The following is a 23195-nucleotide window of genomic DNA, read 5'->3' on the forward strand; positions in this document are numbered from 1 at the left end:
AGAAAAGGGGGTGCTGAAGACTGAGCACTGGGAGTGAGGGCTCTGCCTGAGTCGGGGACCACATGAGGGTCTCGTCTCTAATGAGCAGGACTAGGTCAGTGCCCTGGAATCCTAGGTAAGATGAAGAAGCATGGTAGGGAGAGGGAGGTGGGGAGGACAAGACATGGGTATGGGATTAAGAGATACAAACTACTATGTATAAAATAAAAAGCAACAAGGATATATTGTACGGCACAGGGAAATACAGCCATCACTCTGTAATAACTTTAAATGGAGTGTAATCTATAAAAATATTGAATCACTATGCTGTATACCTCAAGCCAATATAATATCATAAATCAACTGTATCGCAATAAAAAAAAAGATGAAGAAGGATGTAGTTGAAAACACAATGGAAAGAAATCGCTCTTCTGTGGTATGTCAATTTTCTGCTTATGCCATGAGGGATGTGATTCCTGAGGATTCAGGTCTCAGAAAATAAAAAAGAACAGGCTCTGTCTTTCATTACTTTCGTAACTGACCTTCTTTGGACAACCCTCAAGATAACAGGGGAGGGTGTGTGTCTGGCTCGACTGCTCTCAAAACATGTCCTTGTGAAGGTTTCAGGCACCAGGAGAGAAGAGCAGGAAGCCAAGGACAGAAGGTAAAACCAAGAAACATGCCAAAACCTCTCCCTGCTGTATGTCGCCCAGTGCTGCCTGGCTTCTGGTCCCAGGTTGGGAGAACTGTGCCAGAAAGGGCTGCTGCACTCAGCAAACACTCGGCAACAACAGTGCGCAGTGAGTCATCACTGGCTTGTGCTTTGATGGCATCAGATTCTTCATCAAATCAGCAGATGCTCCTGGGAATCATCTGAGGAAGCACTCCTCCAAGATCTGCTGTGCAGGCTTTTGCGAATAATAGCGATAAAATCCCTTTTTGGGAGCCTACTTGGCTCTCTCTGAAAATGTTGGTAGCATTTAACCCCTTGTCTCTTCTGGGAGATGTGGGAGCCTTCCCAGAACCAGAGTTGGCTGGCACGTGCACGATCAGGTTTTGGCTACAAAGTCCTGGTCCTTAAAACAAGCAATGCCCTCTGGACCCCACTGGGAGGCAGCTTGCAAGGCAGTTTCTCCTTAGCCCCAGGCTAGGCTATTTAAACATCTCTTTAGCAGAGTGAAGGAAGCCTGATTCAGTTGGACAGAGGATAATGAAGGCTCATTACCAGACGAAGGCATCTCTAAGCAAATGGTGGACTTACATTTCTTGTGACAGCCATCAATCTCTATTTCTCTGCCTTTCCTGCCCCAGAATCTCTGTGTCTCTCTCTTGTACTCTTTCTGTCCCTCTCTGTCTCCACTGCCTCAACACCTCAGAATGTCCCTTCCACACACATCCTCTTTTTCCCAGTACACACCAGGAAAGTCTTTTCCTCCCACTTTCCCAGTGGAACCCACCACGACCTGCAATTCCACCCTCCCTGCCTCTGATGGCATCTCCCAGCACCTGCTTGTCTACCTGCAAGCACGTTCAGGTCACTCTTCCAAAGAAACTGCTGGCTGCTCGAGCTACTAGCCTGTGCTTCTGCCCTTCCCCTTCACACTTCTCCTCACCTCCTTAATCCATTCAATTTGAATTCTTGCACATCACCTCTGAATCTGCTCTCTTGAAGGTCACAAATTCAATGGTCTTTTTTTTTTAGATCTTCTCATCTTTATTATTAATTTATTTTAAAAGGCTCTTTTTGCATCGTCCTTTCCTTTGCACTATTTTAATCGACAAGTACTGTTTTACAATATAGTTTTGAGTTCCAAAATGTTCTGTTAATTTTTTTTCTGGTTGGCCTCAAATTGAAAACTATCAGCATATTTCTGGAAAACAGCGTATACTAAATGATTTAATAAAAAAGTAATTCAGTTAAACAAAGTCTCACATAATGCTCTTAAAAAACCAAAGCTGAAAGATCTTCAAACAAGATCAGTGTGAGATTCAGGAGACCTCGTGCATGGTCTGAGGTCCACCACATTTTCCTCCGTTTTTGAACCTCAGACTTTTCTTTAGCAAACTGTGAAGGCTGGACCAGAAGATCTCAAGTTCTAAACTTCTATTGGGTTCTTCCTTAAACCAGTTCCTCTTCCTGACCCTACAGTTTCTGTTCATGTCAATGGCAGCATTATCCTCCAAATATTCCAGGCTCAGCTTGAACTCCCAGTTGTCTGAGATCAATTCTTGTCCCTTCCTTCTTTCCACTGTTCTTTCGCAACGTCTGTCATATCCAGGTCTTTTCTGTATCCATTGCCCGTCGGCCCCACCCTGACAAGGCAGCTGTTGAAGTCCCCCATGCTCCTGGTTTTCGACTCCTGTTCCATGTGTCCTATCTGGACAACTGCAACACCCCTCAAAGGCTTCCTTGCCTCCACCTCCATCTGTTAGTCCTCTCATCTTTTCCATCCTTGCCAAGGTGATCTTCCCAAAGCACAGCGCTGATCAGACTGCTTCCCAACTCAAAAACTTTCCATGGCTTCTAATTGCCCATGGGAGAGTTGAGATCACTTGTCTCCAAACTTTTAAAATCCTGCGCCCTTCTGAAAGATTTTCAAGCATACATTGCCATTTATCTTTACTTATACATTATATATATGTACTACTGTGCTCCGCTACTATACATTATAAAAGACACACAAAGAAATTAGAAAATAGAAACTAGATGAGATAAAAATCAATGTAAATAGAAGGTCTAATATGCAGGATTCCTACAGTCCAGTGGATCATCCTGTGCACTCCCTGAGTCCTTTGGGATTCACAGCCCTACCATAATCCCACTCCAACCTAGATTTGTAGCTACTTCAAGTTCAGAGACCATTCTGGTCTTTTCTCCTACTATTCTCTGTGGGTACCTTCACATTCTGCCCACACTGATCTCTGTGTTCTTTCCTGGCCAAGCTTCCATGTACTTACATGAACTGTTTTCTTCTCTACCTGTTAAAATTCCAGCTATCCTTTATGGCCCAACTCTGATGCCACCCCTTCCAGGAAGCCTGGTATGATCTCTTGTGCCTGAATTGCTATACATTTCCACGTTGGTTCCTGACTTGGGACACCCATATCTGCTGCCCTTGCAATATATAGTTGTTCATGACATACACACCTTAGTTCCTCGACTAGATCTAGAGCTCCTGGAAGGTAGGGAAATGTCTTATTTCATCTTTGTATCCTCCACACCACCTATCACGGTATTTCCTAATAGGTATTTTAATGGACGTTGGGTTTCTAGTTGGTACACTTGGCTGTCATCAATCATTGTGGGGTCTGTTCAGTCAACATATATGTACTGAGTCTCCCAGGTACGAGACACAGTGGTGGGCACCACTGGAGAATACACCAGTGAATTAGGCATGAGTCCATACCTTTAAGAGACTCAGTGGAAAAGGTATTGAAATAATTCTAATACAGGGTCAACAGTGGTGAGTGTCACAGCAGAAGAACTGACAAACTGTTATGAGAACTTAGAAAACAATGATGATTGAACACATGTCCAACCATTTATGGCCCTATCCTGGGGAATAAAATGGCATAAAATAAGCCCAGAAACACAGAGCATTCATGTCAGAAGAGCTCAGAGTAGACTAGATCTCCTTACATCACTGAGACTCTGGAATTTTACTGATTTGCCCCAGCCAGCTGGTAGCAAAGCGAAACCAGAAGCCTGATTGTCTGACACCTAGTCCAGTGCTCCTGCTCTACTATCTGATCTGTCCCAGGCCCTGGTGCTGACATCATGTTCCCTGCCATTCCCTCTAAGCACCCCAAGTTCAGTAGGCAAGGAAATGTGACTGAGGGCCACTCTCAAAGTGATATCTGGATTGCAAAAGAGTAAGTTCTTTATGAGCACAGGCCAGGCTCAGGGTAGGTGCTTGGTACATGTGTGATGGGTAGGGAGTGGCTCGTACTCTGCCCAAACCAGATAAACAACGACTATGTAGCACGCTGGCAATTCTCAGAGCCCTGAGTAACATCTTAGACACTGCCATTGTTCAGACACTTTTTCTTTCCCCCCAGAAACTGCAACTTTCATGTGGAAACTAGCTAGGCAATTGTTAATTCTTCCACAGGTCAAAGAAGGAAGGAGAACTAGATGGAGAGTTTATTGAGCATTGTACACACGGGATCTTACTTAAGTCTCAAAACAACAGTGTGACGTGGTACTATTACTGCCATTTTGTGGATGAAAAAAACTTTGAGAACATAAATAACTGGCTCAAGTCATAAAGCAAGTGGCAGAGCTGTGCTTTGTGCTAAGGTGTGTCTGAGTCTAAGATCATGGTGGTACCAGGCCCCCCTACCTTTTTGGCTGCACTGTTTCCGTCTGCTTTCTGGCCATCTTCAGCTGTGCTCTGTTCTCCAGAGAATCACTCGGTGCTGATGGGCAAGGGCACGCCTGTCATGGCCAGATGCAGCCCTGCCACTCTGTCAACTTTTATTCCCAGCCACCCTTTCCTAGCAACCTGCCCCTTCCCACAGCTAACTCATTTCTCGTTGAGACATTTTAGCAGCAGTAAGCCATCAAACTCAAGAGAATTTAAACCCTTGTTGTTTCTGAACCCCGTGCTGGGACATTATACCTACTTGAAGCCAGCCACATTGTGAGAGAGAATGAAATCAGAGTGATGGAGCTCCCCTAGGACATGGCAGTGCCAGAGTATAAAGAGCGGGGGCCAGCCTGATGGAGGCAGGGGCCTGCTTCTGAAAGCTCCTACGGCCTTCACACCCTCGGCAGCCCTGACCAAAGTGTTCCCCTCCCACTCTTGTCAGCTTCAGGGCGGACAGGCTGAGGAGCAGCCCCCGCCAGTCTTTGTTCCTGTGTTTTTGGAGGTGGGGGTGGGGACTGGGGGGCTGCAAGTTCTTTGCTGGCTTTGGCATCATTTCCACATGGTTCCTCCTCAGGAACGTTCTTTGAAAGCGTGCGTTCTCAATCTGGCTCCTGTTCTGGCACCCTTCCTCCTGCTTCATTCTCAGGTGATCAGTGCACTTTATTCAAAGCACCTCTCAGGTGTACCTCGAGGGTGTGGGCTCTGCTGATTCACTTCCAGGGCCCAGAGGAGAAGGCTTTGACTCAAGGTTTGTTGAAAGGATGACAATATGAATAAATAAGCGGCCAGCCTCCTTCCAAGTTTGTCCTGCTGATCAGTTGCCTTTTCTGCTATTAGCCCTCGTAAAAGGACCCAGGACCAGGGAAAAGGGAGTTGAGTTTAAAACATTTTGGGGAAAGGTAATAAAGGGTAATAATAACGGGCACTATTTTTAAGTGTCCGTAAAGTATTAGACATTTTGCAAAAAGCATCTTATTTAATTCACTCATCTGCAAGCTTCAAGGTCTTTCTTTTTGGTTGTTTTATATATTCAGTTCACAGAAGAGGAAACTGAGGCTCAGAGAGGTGAAATATTCAAGGCAAAGCTAGGAGTCTAACCTAAGAGCATAACCTCCAGGGTCATGGCTCTTAAACTTGGCCCTGCCAGTAGGAAGTAAGTTCTGGAGGGGAGGAACTATGCTTCCTCATCTTCATATCTTCTATGGCATCCAGCACAGTGCCTGGATGCTCAAGAAACATTAGATGAGCTGAATTTGAAAGTAGGGGAGGTCTTGCATGCATTTATTCATTCAACAAATGTTTGTTGAGTGCCTGCTATAAGCCAGATACTCTTCTGGGCACGGGGGACATAGCAGTGAACAAAACTATTCTAGTCGGGGAGATAGACAATTAAATAAGTAAGTTATACAGTGTGACAGATGATGAGAAGCACTAAGGAGGAAAATAAGGCAGAGCAGGAAGATAGGAAGTGTCAGGAAAGAGGGTTTAACATTTTAGATAGAGAATGTGACATTCACTGAGAAGGTGATTTGAGCAAACACTTGCAGGAGGTGAAGGAATGAATGATATGGATATCTGGGGGAGGAACACTGCAGGAAGAGGCCAGAGCATGGGCACAGGTGCTAAAGTTAGAGCCGCCTTGGCCTGTATGAAGGCATCAAGGAGGCTAATATGGCTGGGAAAAAATGGGAAGAAGAGTAGCAAGATATGAGGTCCGATAGTAGGGGAGATACAGATTGTAATGGTCTGATAGTAGGGGAGATGCAGATTGTAATGACCTTGATTTTGACTCTGAGTACCAGGTGGGCAGACCATAAAAGATTGTGGAACACAGCAGTGACATGATCTGACTTCAGTTTTAACAGACTGCTCAGGATGTGTGTAAAGAGTAGACTTTCAAGGTCAAGAGCAAAAACAGGGAGCCTAATGAGGAGACTATTGCAATAATCTGGGCAAAATATGGTGGTGCCTCAGGTCAGGGTGATAGCAGAGCAGGTAGTGAGATGTGTCTGGATTTTGGATGTATTTTGAAGGTAGAAATGATGGAGGTTGCTGATGAATTAGATGTGGGATGTGAGAAAAAGAGAAAAGTCAATGATGACTCCATAGTTTTAGGCTGAATAACTTGAAGACTGGACTTGTCATTTACTGAAATGGGAAAGACTGCTGGAAAAACAGGTTTTATAGAGGAAAGTCAAGGAGCTCAGTTTAGCTTATGTTAAGTTTGAGATACCTATTTGATTTTTAAGTGGAAATGTCAAGTAAAGGGGTAAGAGGAAAATCAGAAGAGTATAGCATCCTGAAAACCAAGTGAAGGAAGTGAAGGAAGATTTGACCAATCAGGTCCAATGCTGTTTAGTAAAATGACTGGAGTTTTAGCCACATGGAGGTCCTTGGCTATTCTGACTAGTGATTTTAGTGTAGGCATGGGGGTTACATGCTGCTTGAAGAGCTTTCAGAAAAGTGGGGAGAGGAGAAATTGGAGGCAATGAGTATAGACGAATCTTTTGCACAGCTTACTTGCTATGAAGGACAGAAGAGAAATGAGGTGGTAGCTGGAAGGAGAAGTGGAGCCAGAAAAATGTTTTTTACTGTAGGAGAAAGAGCAGTATGTTTATTTGTTGATGAGGAAGATCTAATAAATAGAGAAAGCTGATGGGAAGGAGATGGAGTGAGAGTGAGAGAGAAATACGTTGCTGAAGCAATGCCTGTTAATAGACCAAAGAGGATGGGACTGAGTGCACAAGCGGAGGGGTTAGACTGAGATCAGAGCATGGAGAGCTTGCCCCTAATTACAGGAGAAAAGGTACAGCTAGGTGGGCACATAAGGTAAGGATTTGGGGGAAGATTGCTTCTGACTGTTTCTATTTTCTCAGTGATGTAGAAAACACAGTTGATAATTGGGAATTGAGGAAGGGAGGAGGAGTGAGAGATTTGAGGAGAGAAGAGAAGGTATGATGTGGCCTTCTAGGATAGTGAGAAGGTGAATGGACTTGAGGAACTTATGATTCCAGGTAGCACCAATGGCTCACTTGAAACTTGGGAGAAAATATGTTGAGAAGCATGTTCTTCAAAGTGAGCTAAACTTCTAAGAGAGGAACAAATTATGGGAAGGCTAGAACGTGGGGTTTTTAAAGGCTTGAAATGAAAATGTTCTTACCTCATGTGGGTCATATTGTTTGAGGCTCCCACCCTCATTAAATTCAGCCAAGACATCATTTATCTTCTTGGAAGAATCTGGAGAGACATAATCCATATGTGAAACATGGTGAACAGTGAATGGGAGCTGGGCCAAGTAAATTCTCCATGTCTAATCCTGACTATGATGGAGTGAGCCCTCATTCCAGAACCACATGGAGGAATGTCATCGTTATCTGCCCTTCTGCCCTCTCATTTATTTATTTTTTAGTATATTTTCTCTCTTGCTGTATGAAGTATCTTTCTAAAACACAAATCTGATTAGATCGTGTCTCTGCTCAAAACCCTTACACAGCTCTTAACTTTCCCAGGATAAAGCCTAAACCCTTAGCTTGGTATACAAGTACTTGGTGATGTGACCTAGCCTATTCCTTATCTCTTTCCTTAACCTTTCATTCACTCCATTTTGCAGCCACATCAAACCACATTTCTAGAAATTTCTTAACATGCTCTGTACTTTTTCATGGAGTCTCTTCTCTGTATTACAAACTTCACTCAATTCTCAGTACCCAGCTCAAATGTCAACTCCTTTGAAAAGCCTTCCTTTACTAGTCAGAGTTAATCACTCCCTCCCCTGGCTCCCACATGGCTTGCACATAACTCTGTAACAGCACCTGTCATATGGTGTTATATTTATTAACTTGCCTTTCTTGCTCATCTCCTGCCTCAGTTCAACCTTGAGAGCTGTAAGCCTTTGTATACCATATCAAGGCCTGACATATAACCAGTGTTCAGAAAACCAATATATTAGATGATCGAATAAACATCTGAGCAGAAATTTTAAAACATTTTAAATTTTGTTAATTAAATGGGATGGGTGGGCATCAAGCCTGGAGGGGTTCTGTCCTTGGTGCTGAAACAGAGACAGGATTCATAAAGCATGGTAGTTTAGAAAATTCTGCTTTCCATAGGAAATACTTTAGAAACTACTGGAGAAAATTGTGGTGTTTCTTTCTTTCTTTTCTTTCTTTCTTTCTTCCTTTCTTCCTTCCTTCCTTCTTTCCTTTCTTTCTTTTTTTAGTTTATAAGGGAATTGGGAGTCAAGAGAAGGGAGTCAATAATTGTCATTATAACATCCTGAGTAGTTACCAGTACTCTAGACATCAAAGAAAACCAGGATTTCTGCACTCTCTCTGTCTCACAGTATTGTGGATAATTAAGAGCTTCTCAAGCTCTATTATTGCCATAATTTAAACATCTGAACAAAGGGCAATGTCATTAAAAGCTGATATAGTGTTCCTTGGTGTTTGGGCTCTTTGTAGAGAGGGCTATGCTCTCTTGGGCCTACATAAAGTGGATGTGCTTGTGGGCTGGGCTGTTCTCCATGACTTTGCTGACTTGGATTCAATCAAGCACAAGTTATAATCAGTTCAGGATTGAGACATATTGAAATGCCACAGGAAAACGCTGCTGTTGCCTAAAAATGGACATTTCTTTCTGAAATTCAAAACAGATGTTGGAAAACTAATAGCTCAGTGAGATCCAGGCAGCAGATGCCATCAATTTGGGCTGCTTCCAGTCAATTCAGAAAACACTATGGAGAGTAAGATGTTGCTAGGTACTGTTGATGAACTAGTTGGGGACAGGATATGAATAACTGTGGTAATAATAGCTACCCCTTATTAAAGACCTTTACTGCATATTCTCATATGCTCTCCCTTACCAGTCCATGCAGATTTGGTAACATTTTCTTCAGTTTACAGATGAGGAAACTGAAAGTCAGAAAAGTTAAATGACTTGCCTAGGAGTCAGGGTTTTGACTCAGGTCTAGTCTGGCTCAAAATTCTGTATTACTTTTCCTTAAGCACTATTCACTATTATTTCCCAAACATTTGCTAACACAAGGAAAGGTGTAATTAATGCTGTGCACAGAGTGGGGAAGAAGTAAAATAACAGGGAAGAAGTAAAACTAGGATGAGAGTGGGGTTAAGGTGGGGACTGGGGATGCCCCATGAAGGAGGTAGCATTTGAGCTGGGGTGTAAAAATGAGTAAGGTTTTGAAAGGCAGACATGAAGTGGACAGGGCATTCTCAGAAGAGACAGGGTGAACAAAGATATGAAGATGGGCACCATGGGACCTTTAGGCAAGGTTAGAACCAGAGAGTAGTCTGGGGCCAGATTTGTGGGAGTACTGAATGCCTAGTTAAGGACATTGATTTCAAATTGTTGAAGACTTTTTGAGTAGTAGAGTAACATAACCAGGTCTATTTTTTAAAAGCCACTCAGGCAACAGAATGGAAGAGAGGTTAGAATTAGGTCAGATTTCAGTTAAGGTCACACATAAATTATATTCAAATTATTCTGAGTAGCTTAAATATTTAGGAAAAAACACTATATTTTAGAATCTATTTCAATGGGAGATTTTCAGCTCAGCCAGAATGGCCAAATTTTTTAAAAAATGAAAAATTTGGAGCATGGGTCTTCCTGGTGTGGCTTCTGCAAAAGTAGTATAGAGCCAGCATTTTGACTGAGAACCAAGAAAGTGATTTCACTTGAGTTTTGTTTTGTTCTGTTTTCCCCATCTTTTGTTCCTGCTTTATTTTTCTCCATAGCTCTTACCACCATTTAATATACTATATATTTTACTTCCTTGGCTTTATTTTTTTAATTAATTAATTACTATTATTTTTTAACATCTTTATTGGAGTATAATTGCTTTACAATGGTGTGTTAGTTTCTGATTTATAACAAAGTGAATCAGCTATACATATACATATATCCCCATATCTCCTCCTTCTTGTGTCTCCCTCTCACCCTCCCTATCCTACCCGTCTAGGTGGTCACAAAGCACCGAGCTGATCTCCCTGTGCTATGTGGCTGCTTCCCACTAGCTATCTATTTTACATTTGGTAGTATATATATGTCCATGCCAGTCTCTCATTTCGTCCCAGCTTACCCTTCCCCTTCCCCGTGTCCTCAAGTCCATTCTCTACGTCTGCATCTTTATTCCTGTCCTGCCCCTAGGTTCTCCGGAACCTTTTTTTTTTTAGACTCCATATACATGTGTTAGCATATGGTATTTGTTTTTCTCTTTCTGACTTACTCCACTCTGTAGGACAGACTCTAGGTCCATTCACCTCACTACAAATAACTCAATTTCATTTCATTTTATGGCTGAGTAATGTTCCATTGTATATATGTGCCACATCTTCTTTATCCATTCATCTGTCGATGGACACTTAGGTTGCCTCCATGTCCTGGCTATTGTAAATAGAGGTGCAATGAACATTTTGGTACATGACTCTTTTTGAATTATGGTTTTCTCAGGGTATATGCCCAGTAGTGGGATTGCTGGGTCGTATGGTAGTTCTATTTTTAGTTTTTTAAGGAATCTCCATACTGTTCTCCATAGTGGCTATATCAATTTACATTCCCACCAACAGTGCAAGTGGGTTCCCTTTTCTCCACACCCTCTCCAGCATTTATTGTTTGTAGATTTTTTGATAATGGCCATTCTGACTGGTGTGAGGTGATACCTCACTGTAGTTTTGATTTGCATTCCTCTAATGGTTAGTGATGTTGAGCATCCTTTCATGTGTTTGTTGGCCATCTGTATATCTTCTTTGGAGAAATGTCTATTTAGATCTTCTGCCCATTTTTGGATTGGGCTGTTTGTCACTTGAATTTTTGATGTTATTGTCACATTTTAGAGATTCCACAGTTCATCCTAGCAGAAATCCTTTGGTTCTCAAGTGCTATTGAGCTAATCTTGCTTTATATTTAAATGTATGATATGTATATTTATATACACATAGGTATATATATTTGTTTTACATATAAACACATACACTCATATTCATCATATGTACACATTCAAGTAAGCAGGTTTTAAAAAGAAAAAATAGCAGAGGCATTCATTTGAAAATCTTTGACCACTAGCCTAAAATTAAATAGGAAGAAAGCAACCTAAGAGATGGCTGGCTCCTAGATTTCCATGAGGTATGTTCCTCACCATACATTTACATCAATCTGTTTTATGGGCTTTTATGAGCTCATAGCATCAACACCTTTCCCTTTCAAAAAAGGGAAACAATCTAATTCTCAAACTTGAGACCCATTACTTTCTCCTTGGAGGTCATTTGATACTTTATCACAGCTTTCTTCTCAACAGATTTCTGGGCTGGGTTGCTGTTTCCCTGAGGAATAAGTGGGCACTGCTCCATCCTGTTTGTCTGACGCTAGTTAAGAACAATGAAGGGCTTCTTCAGAGCATTCCCTGATCTTACTTCAGGCACCACGTGTGGGCCCAAGAGCACACAGCCTCGGTGGAGACCACCCTGTCCAAGTCTGTGCTGTAACACCACCTCCAGACTCACAGGAGATGGAGTTCCATTTCTAAGTGTGCAAAGCAGAGCCATGACCACAGTTCTTTGCAGCAACTCCTATTATGAATACCTGCTAGGTGCTAAGCTCTGTCCTAGACACTTTATGTATTTTATTTAAACCTCCACAGCTAACCCCTAATATAATAGTTACCCCTAATTTAGAGAAGGAGAAACTGAAGCTTATGGAAATTAAGTGATTCTTTCAAGGGCACAGAACTAGTGAGTAGGTCACTCTTACTTTTAGCATATCTAATTAGAGTCATTGGATACATGAATACTGGTAAATCAGAAGATAAGGCCCTCCTTCTATGACAATGGCTGTCAAATCGGACTGCATGTTAATATCACCTGAGGACCCCTAAACACATTGAAACCCAGGCCTCACCCCAGACCAATTAAGTCAGCATCTCTTGGGGAACTCAGGGATCAGTATATTCTAAAACTTTCTGGGGGTTCAAATGTATAGTCAAGGTTGAGAACTGCTGTTCTATAATGTGATTTTATTATTAGAAATAATAATAAATTAGGATACTGCTGACCTTGTTGGATAATCACTGCAAAAGGGAAAAAAAGGTTATAATTATGCTAAATCTAAAATTGCTGTCCTTGGCTAACATTCCCCATAGTTTAAGTGGACAGCACTAAAGGACTCCACCCAACAGGTCAACTTATTCAGCTGTTTGGCAACGTAGGGACACATTTTGCATTAACCCACCCTGGTGGGACCATCAGCACACAGTTTTACACCAAATTAGAGGTTTAGAAGGCTCTTTTCTGTGATCAAGGTTGCTAGTGATAAAAACCCCCTTAAGAAGTTTTGGTCTAAAGTTGTTTCTTGATGTCAAGAATTCTGGGACCTTAACCAGGCACTTGTTCCTAATGTTTGAGCAAATCCAAAGCCTTTTGAAGGAGAAAATTTGGCCCTACTCACAGGCATCTTTTATATATTGTGTTAGTTTCTGCTGTACAACAAAGTGAATCAGCTATATGTATACATATATCCCCATATCCCCTCCCTCTTGAGACTCCCTCCCTCCCACCCTCCCTATCCCACCCCTCTAGGTGGTCACAAAGCACTGAGTTGATCTCTCTCACAGGCATCTTTGCTGCCACGTTTGTGTGGGACAGGGATGTCCTCAGAACAAACAGACACATCAGGAGCTTCAGTTTACAGCAGAATGTCAGCTGTGCTGCCTGAACCAGGACCCAAAGTTTATGGACTGTCTTCTAGTTAGGAGCCCTGAGTATTTGGCACTAGTCAGACCATTAAACTTGGAAATAACTATAAAGCAACATTTTAAAAAGTGAATCTGAAAACCCATAGATGAGAGTGAAATTCTAAAGTACATGATAACTTTCTATACCTCTAAGTTCCCTAATATCATCTCAAACTTCCCTAAGATAGTCTCAAACTGTAACATGCATGTGGATTGCCTGGGGATAAGGTTTAAATGCAGATTCTAATTCAGTAAGTCTGGATCATGGCCTGAGATTCCGCATTTCAAGGAAGAGCTTAGGTGACACCAATTATGCAGGTCCATGGACCTCACTTTTCATGAGCAGACCTTAAGCAACGTTCCTGTGTATCTGTGGCTGACTAGTAAGAATTGCCTGTCACAACACAGGAAAAAAACATGATGCTGAGCCTAGAGGAACATATTCCACAGATTGGGAAGATCATAAATGACTCTCAACCCAGGGAGGGAAAGACACAGAGAGAGGGAGAAGGGAAAGTTGGCACATGAAGGGAAAAAAAACCCTAGATTTTCCTTTTGCCAGTGAAGGCTGGGATGTATGAATAAGTTTTCTAAGTACTCAGGGAGTCAAGAACACAGTGAGATGCACAAAAGCAAGAATGGGGTTTTCCAAGGGTCCTAGAAAGATGGAGAATGATGTCAGAACAGAGCTGCCAGGCCTGCAGCACTGCTTCAGAAGGCTCACCTTTGCAGCCAGGAGGAGTCGGGCCCTGGGGTGGAATGTGGGAAGCATGTATAAGAAGTCCAGCATCATAATCACCAAAACAGTCCCCCAGTTAGCCTTCTTTTCCTGTTCCCTGCTTATCCTCAGCATGTAGTCCATTGCCTGTCATAAAATCGATGTTCAATCAAAATTTACGGAATAAATGAGGGCTAGAACAGGGATTGGGCTTGTCATGCTTGTCCCACATGTCCTATATTACCAGGGGCATAGGGAGAAAAGGTAGACCAGTGGTTCTCCATCTTGGCTGCCTGCTGGAATCACCTGGGGAGTTTTAAACACTACTGATGCCTGGGTCTCACGCCTACAGATGATGATTAAATGGTCCAGGGATGGGGGAGTATGAGGGCAGGACACTGCAGTTGTTCAAAGTCTCCCAGGTATTTCCAGTATGCAGCCAAGGCTGAGGACCACTGGGGCCCCCCAAGCTAACTTCTCAGGGAAACCCGTGGAAGTGACGGCTCTGCCACAGCGTTACATACAGAATAAGAGAAAAACACTTTACATTGAAGCCGGGGGAATTTTGGCTGATAAAGAAAACCCTCTTTGGGATACTAAGTTTTTCTGATTCATCATAAATGACCTGAATGGCTGGTATGGCTTATTTGTAGAAGTAAAATTTGCATTGCTAGCAAGATTTCCCACTTTTTCTCCAAATAATTTGGCCTCATCGGTCATAGGTGGAGGAATGGAGGAATAGTTACCTTCTTGCGTCTAAAAATGTGGTCCCTGGACCAGCCGTGTCAGCATCACCTGGGAGCTGGTCAGAAACACAGAATCTCAGAACAAGCACAGACCTACTGATTCAGAATCTGCATGTTAACAGAAGCCAGGAGATTCATGTGCACATTCAAATTTGAGAGCCATTATTTCCAGAGAAGTCTCTCCCTATCCATAGATTCTGTGGCTGATGGTGGGCAGAGTCCCAGTCATCACGAATGAAAAGAAGTCCAGTTGCACCAAGAGATGTGGGTGAGAAACAGCTGTGATTATCCCTTTCACGATGGAAGCAACTAGACATGACCCTTTACGGGCCCAGGAATCCATGAACATGTGATTAAATCTCACTCTACTGGCCAATATAAATAGCAAAGTTTCAACAAAGCTTACTTACAGCCTTACATTGTTCTACAAATCAGCCCTAAACATTTTCTCTGACAGGTCTGAATTTTGAGCTATAAATTATCTCCATCTTAAAGTAAAAAACTTTGCCTTGATCTGATTCTACTGAAATATATTTCTGAATAGCAGAATTTGCTGATTCATTCTCTTTAAAATGTATTTAAAATTTTTGTCCAGGTACGAAAAGTCAGCAAGAGAAAAAAGCATCAGGGCTGCCCCGCACTGAGGACCCTGCTTACCTGCTGGAATTCAACACCTGGGAACCAGCATTGGGGTTAAATGAGACCTTCCTGCCCAGGAACCATGCCTTGGGCCCTCTATCTTCTTATCTACACCTTTTCTACTATCTCAAGGGGAGAATGATTGTTGGTGGTAACTAAGATGAAAAGATTATGGAAGGAAGATGGGACTCTGGGCCAAAGAGACTTTTGACTCCTCTGTGAAGAATTGAATAGAGAACAGAAGCATAAAGGGGGAGGGGGTCCCATCTCAGAGCCTTAGAAGGTCACTGAAGCAAACCCCAGTTTTTTTCTCTATTTTTTTGTAGGTCAGTATTATTTTTTAAATTACCTAAAACTTAGAAATAAGAAAAAAAGTGGGCAGCACATCTTTTCAATGTCATATGGAATAAAGGCTACCCAAGGACTATCTAGGTGCATGTACTTAGTTCTACTCACTGTTTACTGATTTATTGATTAAATGTATTAAATGCACCAGATTTAGTGAAGTTACATGTTAACTTACAGATTTCTTTCCAGCAGATATGCATAGAACTGTCTGGTGCAACAGATAACCCAAAAGATTAGGGTTTGTTGTCCTGTAAGACAGTGACCAGTTTTGTATCTAACCAAGCAATCTTATCCTTACATTTGTTTACAAAATCGCCTAACTAGGAATTTATGGATTTGATCTGTATCCATCCAGGGTCCCTCCATACCTCGCTTCTCAATTTTAACATCTTACTGGCTCCTCCACTAATTAATGAGTTAAATAAAATCTTTGGCACATGTTTATTAAAATTTTTTGGGGGGCCTCCCTGGTGGCGCAGTGGTTAAGAGTCCGCCTGCCGATGCAGGGGATACGGGTTCGTGCCCCGGTCTGGGAGGATCCCATATGCCGCGGAGCGGCTGGGCCCGTGAGCCATGGCCGCTGGGCCTGCGCGTCCGGAGCCTGTGCTCCGCAACGGGAGAGGCCACAACAGTGAGAGGCCCGCATACCGCAAAAAGAAAAAAAAAAAAATTTTTTTTGTTCTATTATAATTTAATTAACATATATATATATTTATTTTTCTTTACCAATGTATGGTTGAAGGTTGAGCTCCAATGAATACTTTCTGTTTAATTTATTGAAACTTAATTGAAGCAAACTGAATTTACCTGGAATTGAAAACATTGGTTCTAATTCTTATTCTGCTACTGACTTTCTGTGTGACATTGGGCAAGTCACTGAGCTCTTCTGAATTTAGTGTTCTCATTTGTAAAATGGATAGTAGTTGCACTTGATCATGGCTAAGATCTCTCCTAGCTTTAAAAAGTCTATAAAATCAAGCAACAACTAGGTGATGTAGGAAATGTGTGGTTTCACTTCTTAGAGAACTAAAAGTAAACATGGATGTTTTATTGGGTTTTTTTCCCCTTTTTCCCTTTATGAATAAGATGATAGTTTCTGTCCTTGATAAATCATGGAAAAAACTGGAAAAATCCCCCCCCCCAAATAACAGGATTAGGACAATAAGCCAATTATCTCTCTGAAGCTGTTAGGGGAAGGTCAGTAGGAGGCATCCCCACATGCTCACACCCTGTGAGGTTGAAAAGAAACCTGTCTAAACATAAAAACTAAGTATTGATAGGGCTAATGAAGGTCATTTAATCAACCAGACATCTGTGCTCTAACCTCCCCTCTAGTGTCTCAGCCAACTCTGCCCAGACAGTTCTAGGGAAAGGAAACTCAGTCACTTTGGGGTCCATTCTGTTCCATCTTGGACAGGTTTGACCATTAGGAATCATTACTAACACTAATACCATTAGTATTCCTTACTTTAAAGTCTTTCTTCTGATGCTTTCCTCCCATTAGTCCTGGGGCTACTTCTTGAAGCCATTCGAAATTAACTTCACTCCTTCTCCCCACAAGAGCACTGTAGCTATTTTAATACAGCTTAGCTCTCTCTCACCCTTCCCTGAGTCTTCCCCTTTCCAGAAAATATGCATAGTATTTTCATCCATTTTTTCATATCCAGGCTGTGAGGCCCCTCACAATGCTGCTGGCACTTCTCAAACAAGTTCTGGTTTGTCCATATCCACTGGAAACTGTGGTGCCCAGAAATAAATTCAGTTCTCTAGAAAGGTCTGATCCGGGTAGGATAGAAGGTGGATGTCGGTTTGCCTTACTAGAAACTATGAGTCTATTAATACATCCTAAGATCACAATTGATGATTTGTTTAAATAAAATAATGTACATGTACTGAAAAGAAATCTCTGTAACCACTAGAAACCATGCTTCTGAAAAGTACTGGATGATTTGGGAACACCTCGTGACATACTGCGTGCTAGCTAGTCTCCAGAGATGGCTGCTGCCAACCTTCCTTCCTGCTGTGTGAGTCACTGTCCCATGAGATGTGGAGTCCATTCCTCCACCCCATCAAATCTGGGCCAGGCCTGTGACTGATTTGACCAATGGAATGTGGAGAGTTATGTTCTAGCACCTCTAAGCCCAGGTGTTAAAAAGGCCTGCTGCTGCTTTTATGCTCTTGGAGCCTTGAGCCACATGTACAAAGTCCAGGCTACCCTGCTGGCAAGAGAGGCCACACAAAGAGGCCCTGGGAGATGAGAACGCACTTGGAGGAACAGGCTCCAGAGAAGAGCGCCGAGGTACCAGTGAGTGAGTGAATAGGCCATGCTGGGTCATGTGAGGCATCCCACCTGCAGCCCCAAACACTGTGGAGCAGGAACTAGTCATCCTGCTGGGCCCTGTCCAGGGTGCCCGAGCCACAGAACAATGGGAACAAAACCAAAATGGTTGGGTTTTTTTTTTTTGCGGTACGCGGGCCTCTCACTGTCGTGGCCCCTCCCGTTGCGGAGCACAGGCCCTGGACGCGCAGGCTCAGCAGCCATGGCTCACGGGCCCAGCCGCTCTGCGGCATGTGGGATCTTCCCGGACCGGCGCACGAACCCGCGCACGAACCCATGTCCCCTGCATCGGCAGGCGGACTCTCAACCACTGCGCCACCAGGGAAGCCCCCAAAATGGTTGTTTTAACCTGTCAAGTTTTGAAGTTGTTTGGACATAGCGATAGATAACTGAAACATATTGTTAGGGTGAAGAAAACAGCATGCAAAATAGCCTAGCATGTTTGTTTTTTAAATATATATATATGTATATATGTGTAGGTGTATGTGTAGTTTGATATTTATATTCATACACAAACATACTAGTTGTGGTTTTCACTGGGAGATAGGATCATGAGTGTCTTTAATTTCATCTTTTCGCTTTTCAAAAATTTTACACTTGTTTTTATTTTGTAACAGAAAATTCTTAAACTGTCACATTATCCTTTTGACAAGCACTTTACAATCTTAATTCACATTAACTTTATTGTTGATTATATATACATAATAAATATATATTTTATCTCTGAGAGTATTTTAACATGGCTTCTCCCCAGAGAAGTGTCAGGGTTTATGACATTTAAACAGGACATACAAAAAGCCTCTTGTCCTGAAATTCTTGGCCTCTCCCACCCGGAACTGCACTGGAGAAAGTTCTCAATTCTCAGGCTGTGTACTTCAGTTATTTCACTACTGTAAAGCTACTGTTTTTGTGGTTATGGAAGAGTGGTTGCTATGGCAAAGCAATCTGACTGAATGCCAGAATGCGTCTAAAGCTGGTAGAAGTGCCTTTTTCAGGGTTTCCTCTGAGGATTAACCATTTTCCAAGAATTGTATCTTTTTTTCCTCTCCTGTTAGAAATGGTGCCGGAGCACCTCATCCAGTCCTGGGACACGGACAAAATGAGGATGGGTCCGAGAAAGACAAAGCTATGGTTGGAAAAAAAGACCACAGAGGAGCCATTTCCTACCAAATACTCGGGTTTCTTTCCACCCCTCCCTCCTTGACTGCTTTGCCACATTTGGACCCCTCTGTCTTCACTTTCCACAGATTCTCAGGCTTTGAGGTATCTTTGCTGGCTTCCTTTCATTCCACAAGTTGTGAGGAACTTCCACAGCAATTTCCCACACATTAGCATTTGTTCATTGCCACATTCCCCATCTTAGCTCTGTGCCTCAGCTCAAACGAGACTTCATTCAAAGGACCTGCCTGCCTTCCCTGCCCTGGCAGCTTCTTCATCCAGGCCACCTTGCACATAGCCACCAGATTCATGACTCTACATTTTGCCACCTTAGTCCAAATGCCGTGCCTTGACATGTGGGGCCCAAGGCCTGCGGCTACCCACATCCCTCCCATGTCCTCCTCCCCACCCTCCTGCTGCTTCTCTCCATCTAGCTCAGAAGCTCTCCTTACCACCCCATAGCCACCTTCTCCCTTTGTGCCACCTTTACCTTTGCTTCCACAGTTTGTATCCCTCCCCCCACCATCTACTACTCACATTTTAAATTTCTTTTCTCCACAGAGTTCATCCAGCTAAATCCTCTGTTATGAGTTAAGTTGTATCCCCTGCAAATTTATACACTGAAGTCCTAATTCCCCGGTACCTCAGAGTGTGACCTTATTTGGAAACAGGGTCATTTCAGAGGTAATTAATTATTGGTAAGATGAGGCCTTACTGGAGTAGGGTGGGTCCAATCCAAAATGACTGTGTCCAGACATTAAGAACAGACTTCTGGTTGCCAAGGAGAAGGGGGGTTGGGGGAGGGATGGACTGGGAGTTTGGGGTTAGTAGATACAAACTGTTATATACAGAATGATAAATAACAAGGTCCTACTGTACAGCACAGGGAACTATATTCAACATCCTGGGATAAACCATAATGGAAAAGAATGCAAAAAAGAATGTATATATGTGTATAACTGAGTCATTTTTCTGTACAGCAGAAATTAACACATTGTAAATTAACTATACTTCAATAAAAAAATAAATTAAAAAAGTAAGGACAAAAAAGGAAGAAAGAAGACTGTGCCCATATATTGATAAAAAGGGAAATTTGGACACTGAGACACGTGCACAGGGAGAGTACCATGTGAAAGATACAGAAGACAGTCATCTGTAAGCCAAGGAGAAAGGCCTGGCGCAGATCCTTCCCTCACAGCCCTCAGAAAGAACCAACCTTACCAATACCTTGACTTTGGACTTCTGGCCTCCAGAACTGTGAGAGACTTTCTGTTGTTCTAAGCCACTCATATCAGTTTCCCCCAGCTCTAAATCTCCCCTCTCCTTTGTGCACCCCGTTTAGCCATCTCTGCCGGAGGTGCTTCCCTGCTGTCTTAAGCCTGTTCTCTGCTTGTATCACAAGTGCATATCTGACTCCCTAACAAGATTCAGATTCCTCAGGTGAAGGCTTATCTCTCTGCTTCTTTTTCATCCCTGACAGGGCCTGGTACTTTGCTGACCTACAGAGTAGGCTGAATTCGATGGAGTTTACCCTGGAGGATGATTCCTTGCTCCCTGTCAATACACTGCAGAGTTTCTCTAAACCTACTGCGGTCAGACAGGAGGCCACGGGCTCCAGGTCACCAAGGAGAGATGGACCAGTAGCCCTACAGGGGGAGCACGTGTAGTCATGGGGTGGGTGTGCGGCCGTGGGGATGGGGGACTAAAGGGTGGGGTGGGTGTTAGGATTGTCACATCACACAGAGCAAGAGCCAGAGCTGGCATGAGCCCGGCCCCCGACTCCCAGGCCAGTGGAGGGGCTGCCTGCCCTGTGGGAGGGGGCAGGCTGCCTACAGGGCATTCGGAGGACCAGCTGGGCACGCTCTGTAGGGCAGGTCAAATGCGCTACAGGCCTAGTGACTTACAAAAGCGCCAGCACGATCAACGTGAAGGGAGAGGGTTAGGATGACGAGGTGGGGTTGGCAGTGCAGCTGAGCGCTCTGCCAGACAAAGGGCTCTGCAAACATCGGTGCCGTTGCACAATCATGACGGGCACTGTGTGTGTGCAGAGTGCAGCGGTCAGCCCGGGCAGACTCCTGTCACCAGTCAGGATTAGGAGTGGCCTGCGGGGGGCACGGCCGTGGGCCTCGCCACCACTGTGGCTTGACGCACTGAAACTGTTCCTGGGTGCAACTAGTGAAACCAAGAGCTCCACGCAAAAGCCCAGGTTTTTCCAGAGCAAAGTCGAGAAAGAGACACCCATCAGAATTCCGTATCTTGCTGAAAGAAGGCATTGGGTCCAAACACAAGAGTATATTAAAGCAAATGACTGAGTAACATTGTAACCAAGCAGCCTGCAGCCCTTCAAAAGTTCTGCTATAAAGATATTTTGATGACCTGGGAAAATTCTTACAATATTACACGAGGTGAAAAATGCAGACTGAAAAGAAAAAAGGTATATTCAGGAACTCAACCACGTACAGCAATATGCACAGGATGCATCCAAAACGTTCATAGAGTTTAGCTGTGATTTTTAACCTACTTTTTATTTTCCTTCCCTGTATATTCCAAATTTCTAGGGTGAGCATGTATCATTTATAGAGTATAAAGATAATTGTGTTTTTATGTTTAAAGACACAAATTCTATTTTTATAAGGAGGTATAAGCTGACCTCATTCTCTGTGCTTTGCAATGATTATACAACTCTGCTCTCCAATAATGCTCTCCCCAACCAAGAGGAAATCCCACCCCAGATGCGTCAATCCATTTACTCACATTCTGCATATTTCTGAAGTTGGCCAAATTCTTCTGGAGTGAGGGAGACCCACCGTTCTTCACTCATCTTTCCTGGGTGTGTGCGCTTGAGGCTAGGGAGAGAGTTTTGCTCACCAGGCTGTAGCCAAGGCCCAGCCTAGGGCCTGGCTCATTGCAAGTACACAATGGACAAGTCCTTCAGGAGATTTCTCGAGGACCCAAGTGTCTATGGCAGCAGCGGACACTGTTTAGCAGCTGAGAGGCCTCTGCTATTCCTACGGCAACATCCTTCTATCTGTAGTCACAGTAAATTCAGAAATCCTTGCTTTTCCTGGGCAGGAGTAGAAAAGACATTGGGAATGAGAGTGTTAGAACACATAAGTCATCTTTTCTTGTAAAGAAAAAAAAAAAAACCCAAACATTCTTTGCTGAAAGCTCTATAGGAGGCAGTGGTTCTCAAGGTTGGGGGGAAGCCACCTGAGGGAATTCGCAAGAGGACATACAGACCAGAGCAGCACAAGTCCAGACAGCTGTCTGGCTGGAGTGGGGGTTAGGTGATCTGTATGAAGAGGTAGCCATACTCCCAAACTCTGGAAATTTTTAAATGTGTCTCATGAGAGGTGGTATTAGGGCCACCACCTAAGGGCATCCTCTAGTCCTGATAATGCCTCAGGCTGTAGGTGTCTCATGAGTAAGTACAGGACAATAGCTCACATGGCGTGATTTGAAAGGTAAGCCAGTCTCTCCTCCACTGATTTCTAAATTCCACTATTAGAGTTGCTGACCTTCCTTTTATGAGGCATTGAGTCACTTTGGAAATTCAAATACCACTCCCCTCAAGGCTGGCTAACATCCTAGTGACTGAAGCAGTTTTCTTTCCTCTCAGAACCATAAAACTATGATTAAAGGGAAGGCCTGCTGGCTCCATTGTGGAGAGCCTGAGGGAGGGAGGGAGGGAGGGAGGGAGGGGGTGGATTCAGACAAAAACTTGGCATCTTTTCCTTTGAGCCCCTCCTAGCATGGTGGCTCTATCAGTCCTACCATCAGTCATTAAATCAGTTTAATGAGTTGTGAAATTAATGGGGTGTGCTATTCTAAAAACACATAATACAATAGCATAGAATGCAACAAAATGAGATGGAATTGAAAATAAGAGTGCATCTCCTTTCAGTTATACATACATGTACACACTTATCATAATATAAAGTGTATTTCTTATTCTAGGTTAAGGTTAGAAAAATGTTGAAAAGTCATCAACCTCATAGGACAAGGAATAAAGACCAATGTTACCAAAAAACAAGCTCAGTTTTAATAAAAGAGAATCCATCGTAGAGAGACTTGAAGGCAAGTCTGGGAGTCTGGAGCATATGAGGAATGGTGGAGGGGTGGCAGATCTGGACAGTTCTCTGCAGTGGCAAATAGACTT

General features: G+C 43.2%; 1 protein-coding gene across 4 annotated transcripts in view; it reads right to left on the reverse strand.

Annotated features, from left to right (window-relative positions):
• DGKG (diacylglycerol kinase gamma) overlaps nucleotides 1-21857 on the reverse strand; it is a 149228-nt gene extending 127371 nt beyond the window's left edge. For all 4 annotated transcript variants that reach the window (XM_060100106.1, XM_060100105.1, XM_060100104.1 and 1 more), the window contains exons 1-2: nucleotides 21791-21857; nucleotides 7510-7586 (exon numbers count right to left, since the gene is read on the reverse strand). In XM_060100106.1, the coding sequence (XP_059956089.1) occupies nucleotides 7510-7586; nucleotides 21791-21857 (144 nt within the window). The remainder of the gene's footprint in view (nucleotides 1-7509; nucleotides 7587-21790) is intronic.
• Between the last annotated feature and the right edge of the window lie 1338 nt (nucleotides 21858-23195).

Source organism: Mesoplodon densirostris, chromosome 5, assembly GCF_025265405.1.
Source record: "Mesoplodon densirostris isolate mMesDen1 chromosome 5, mMesDen1 primary haplotype, whole genome shotgun sequence".
Lineage (NCBI taxonomy): Eukaryota > Metazoa > Chordata > Mammalia > Artiodactyla > Ziphiidae > Mesoplodon > Mesoplodon densirostris.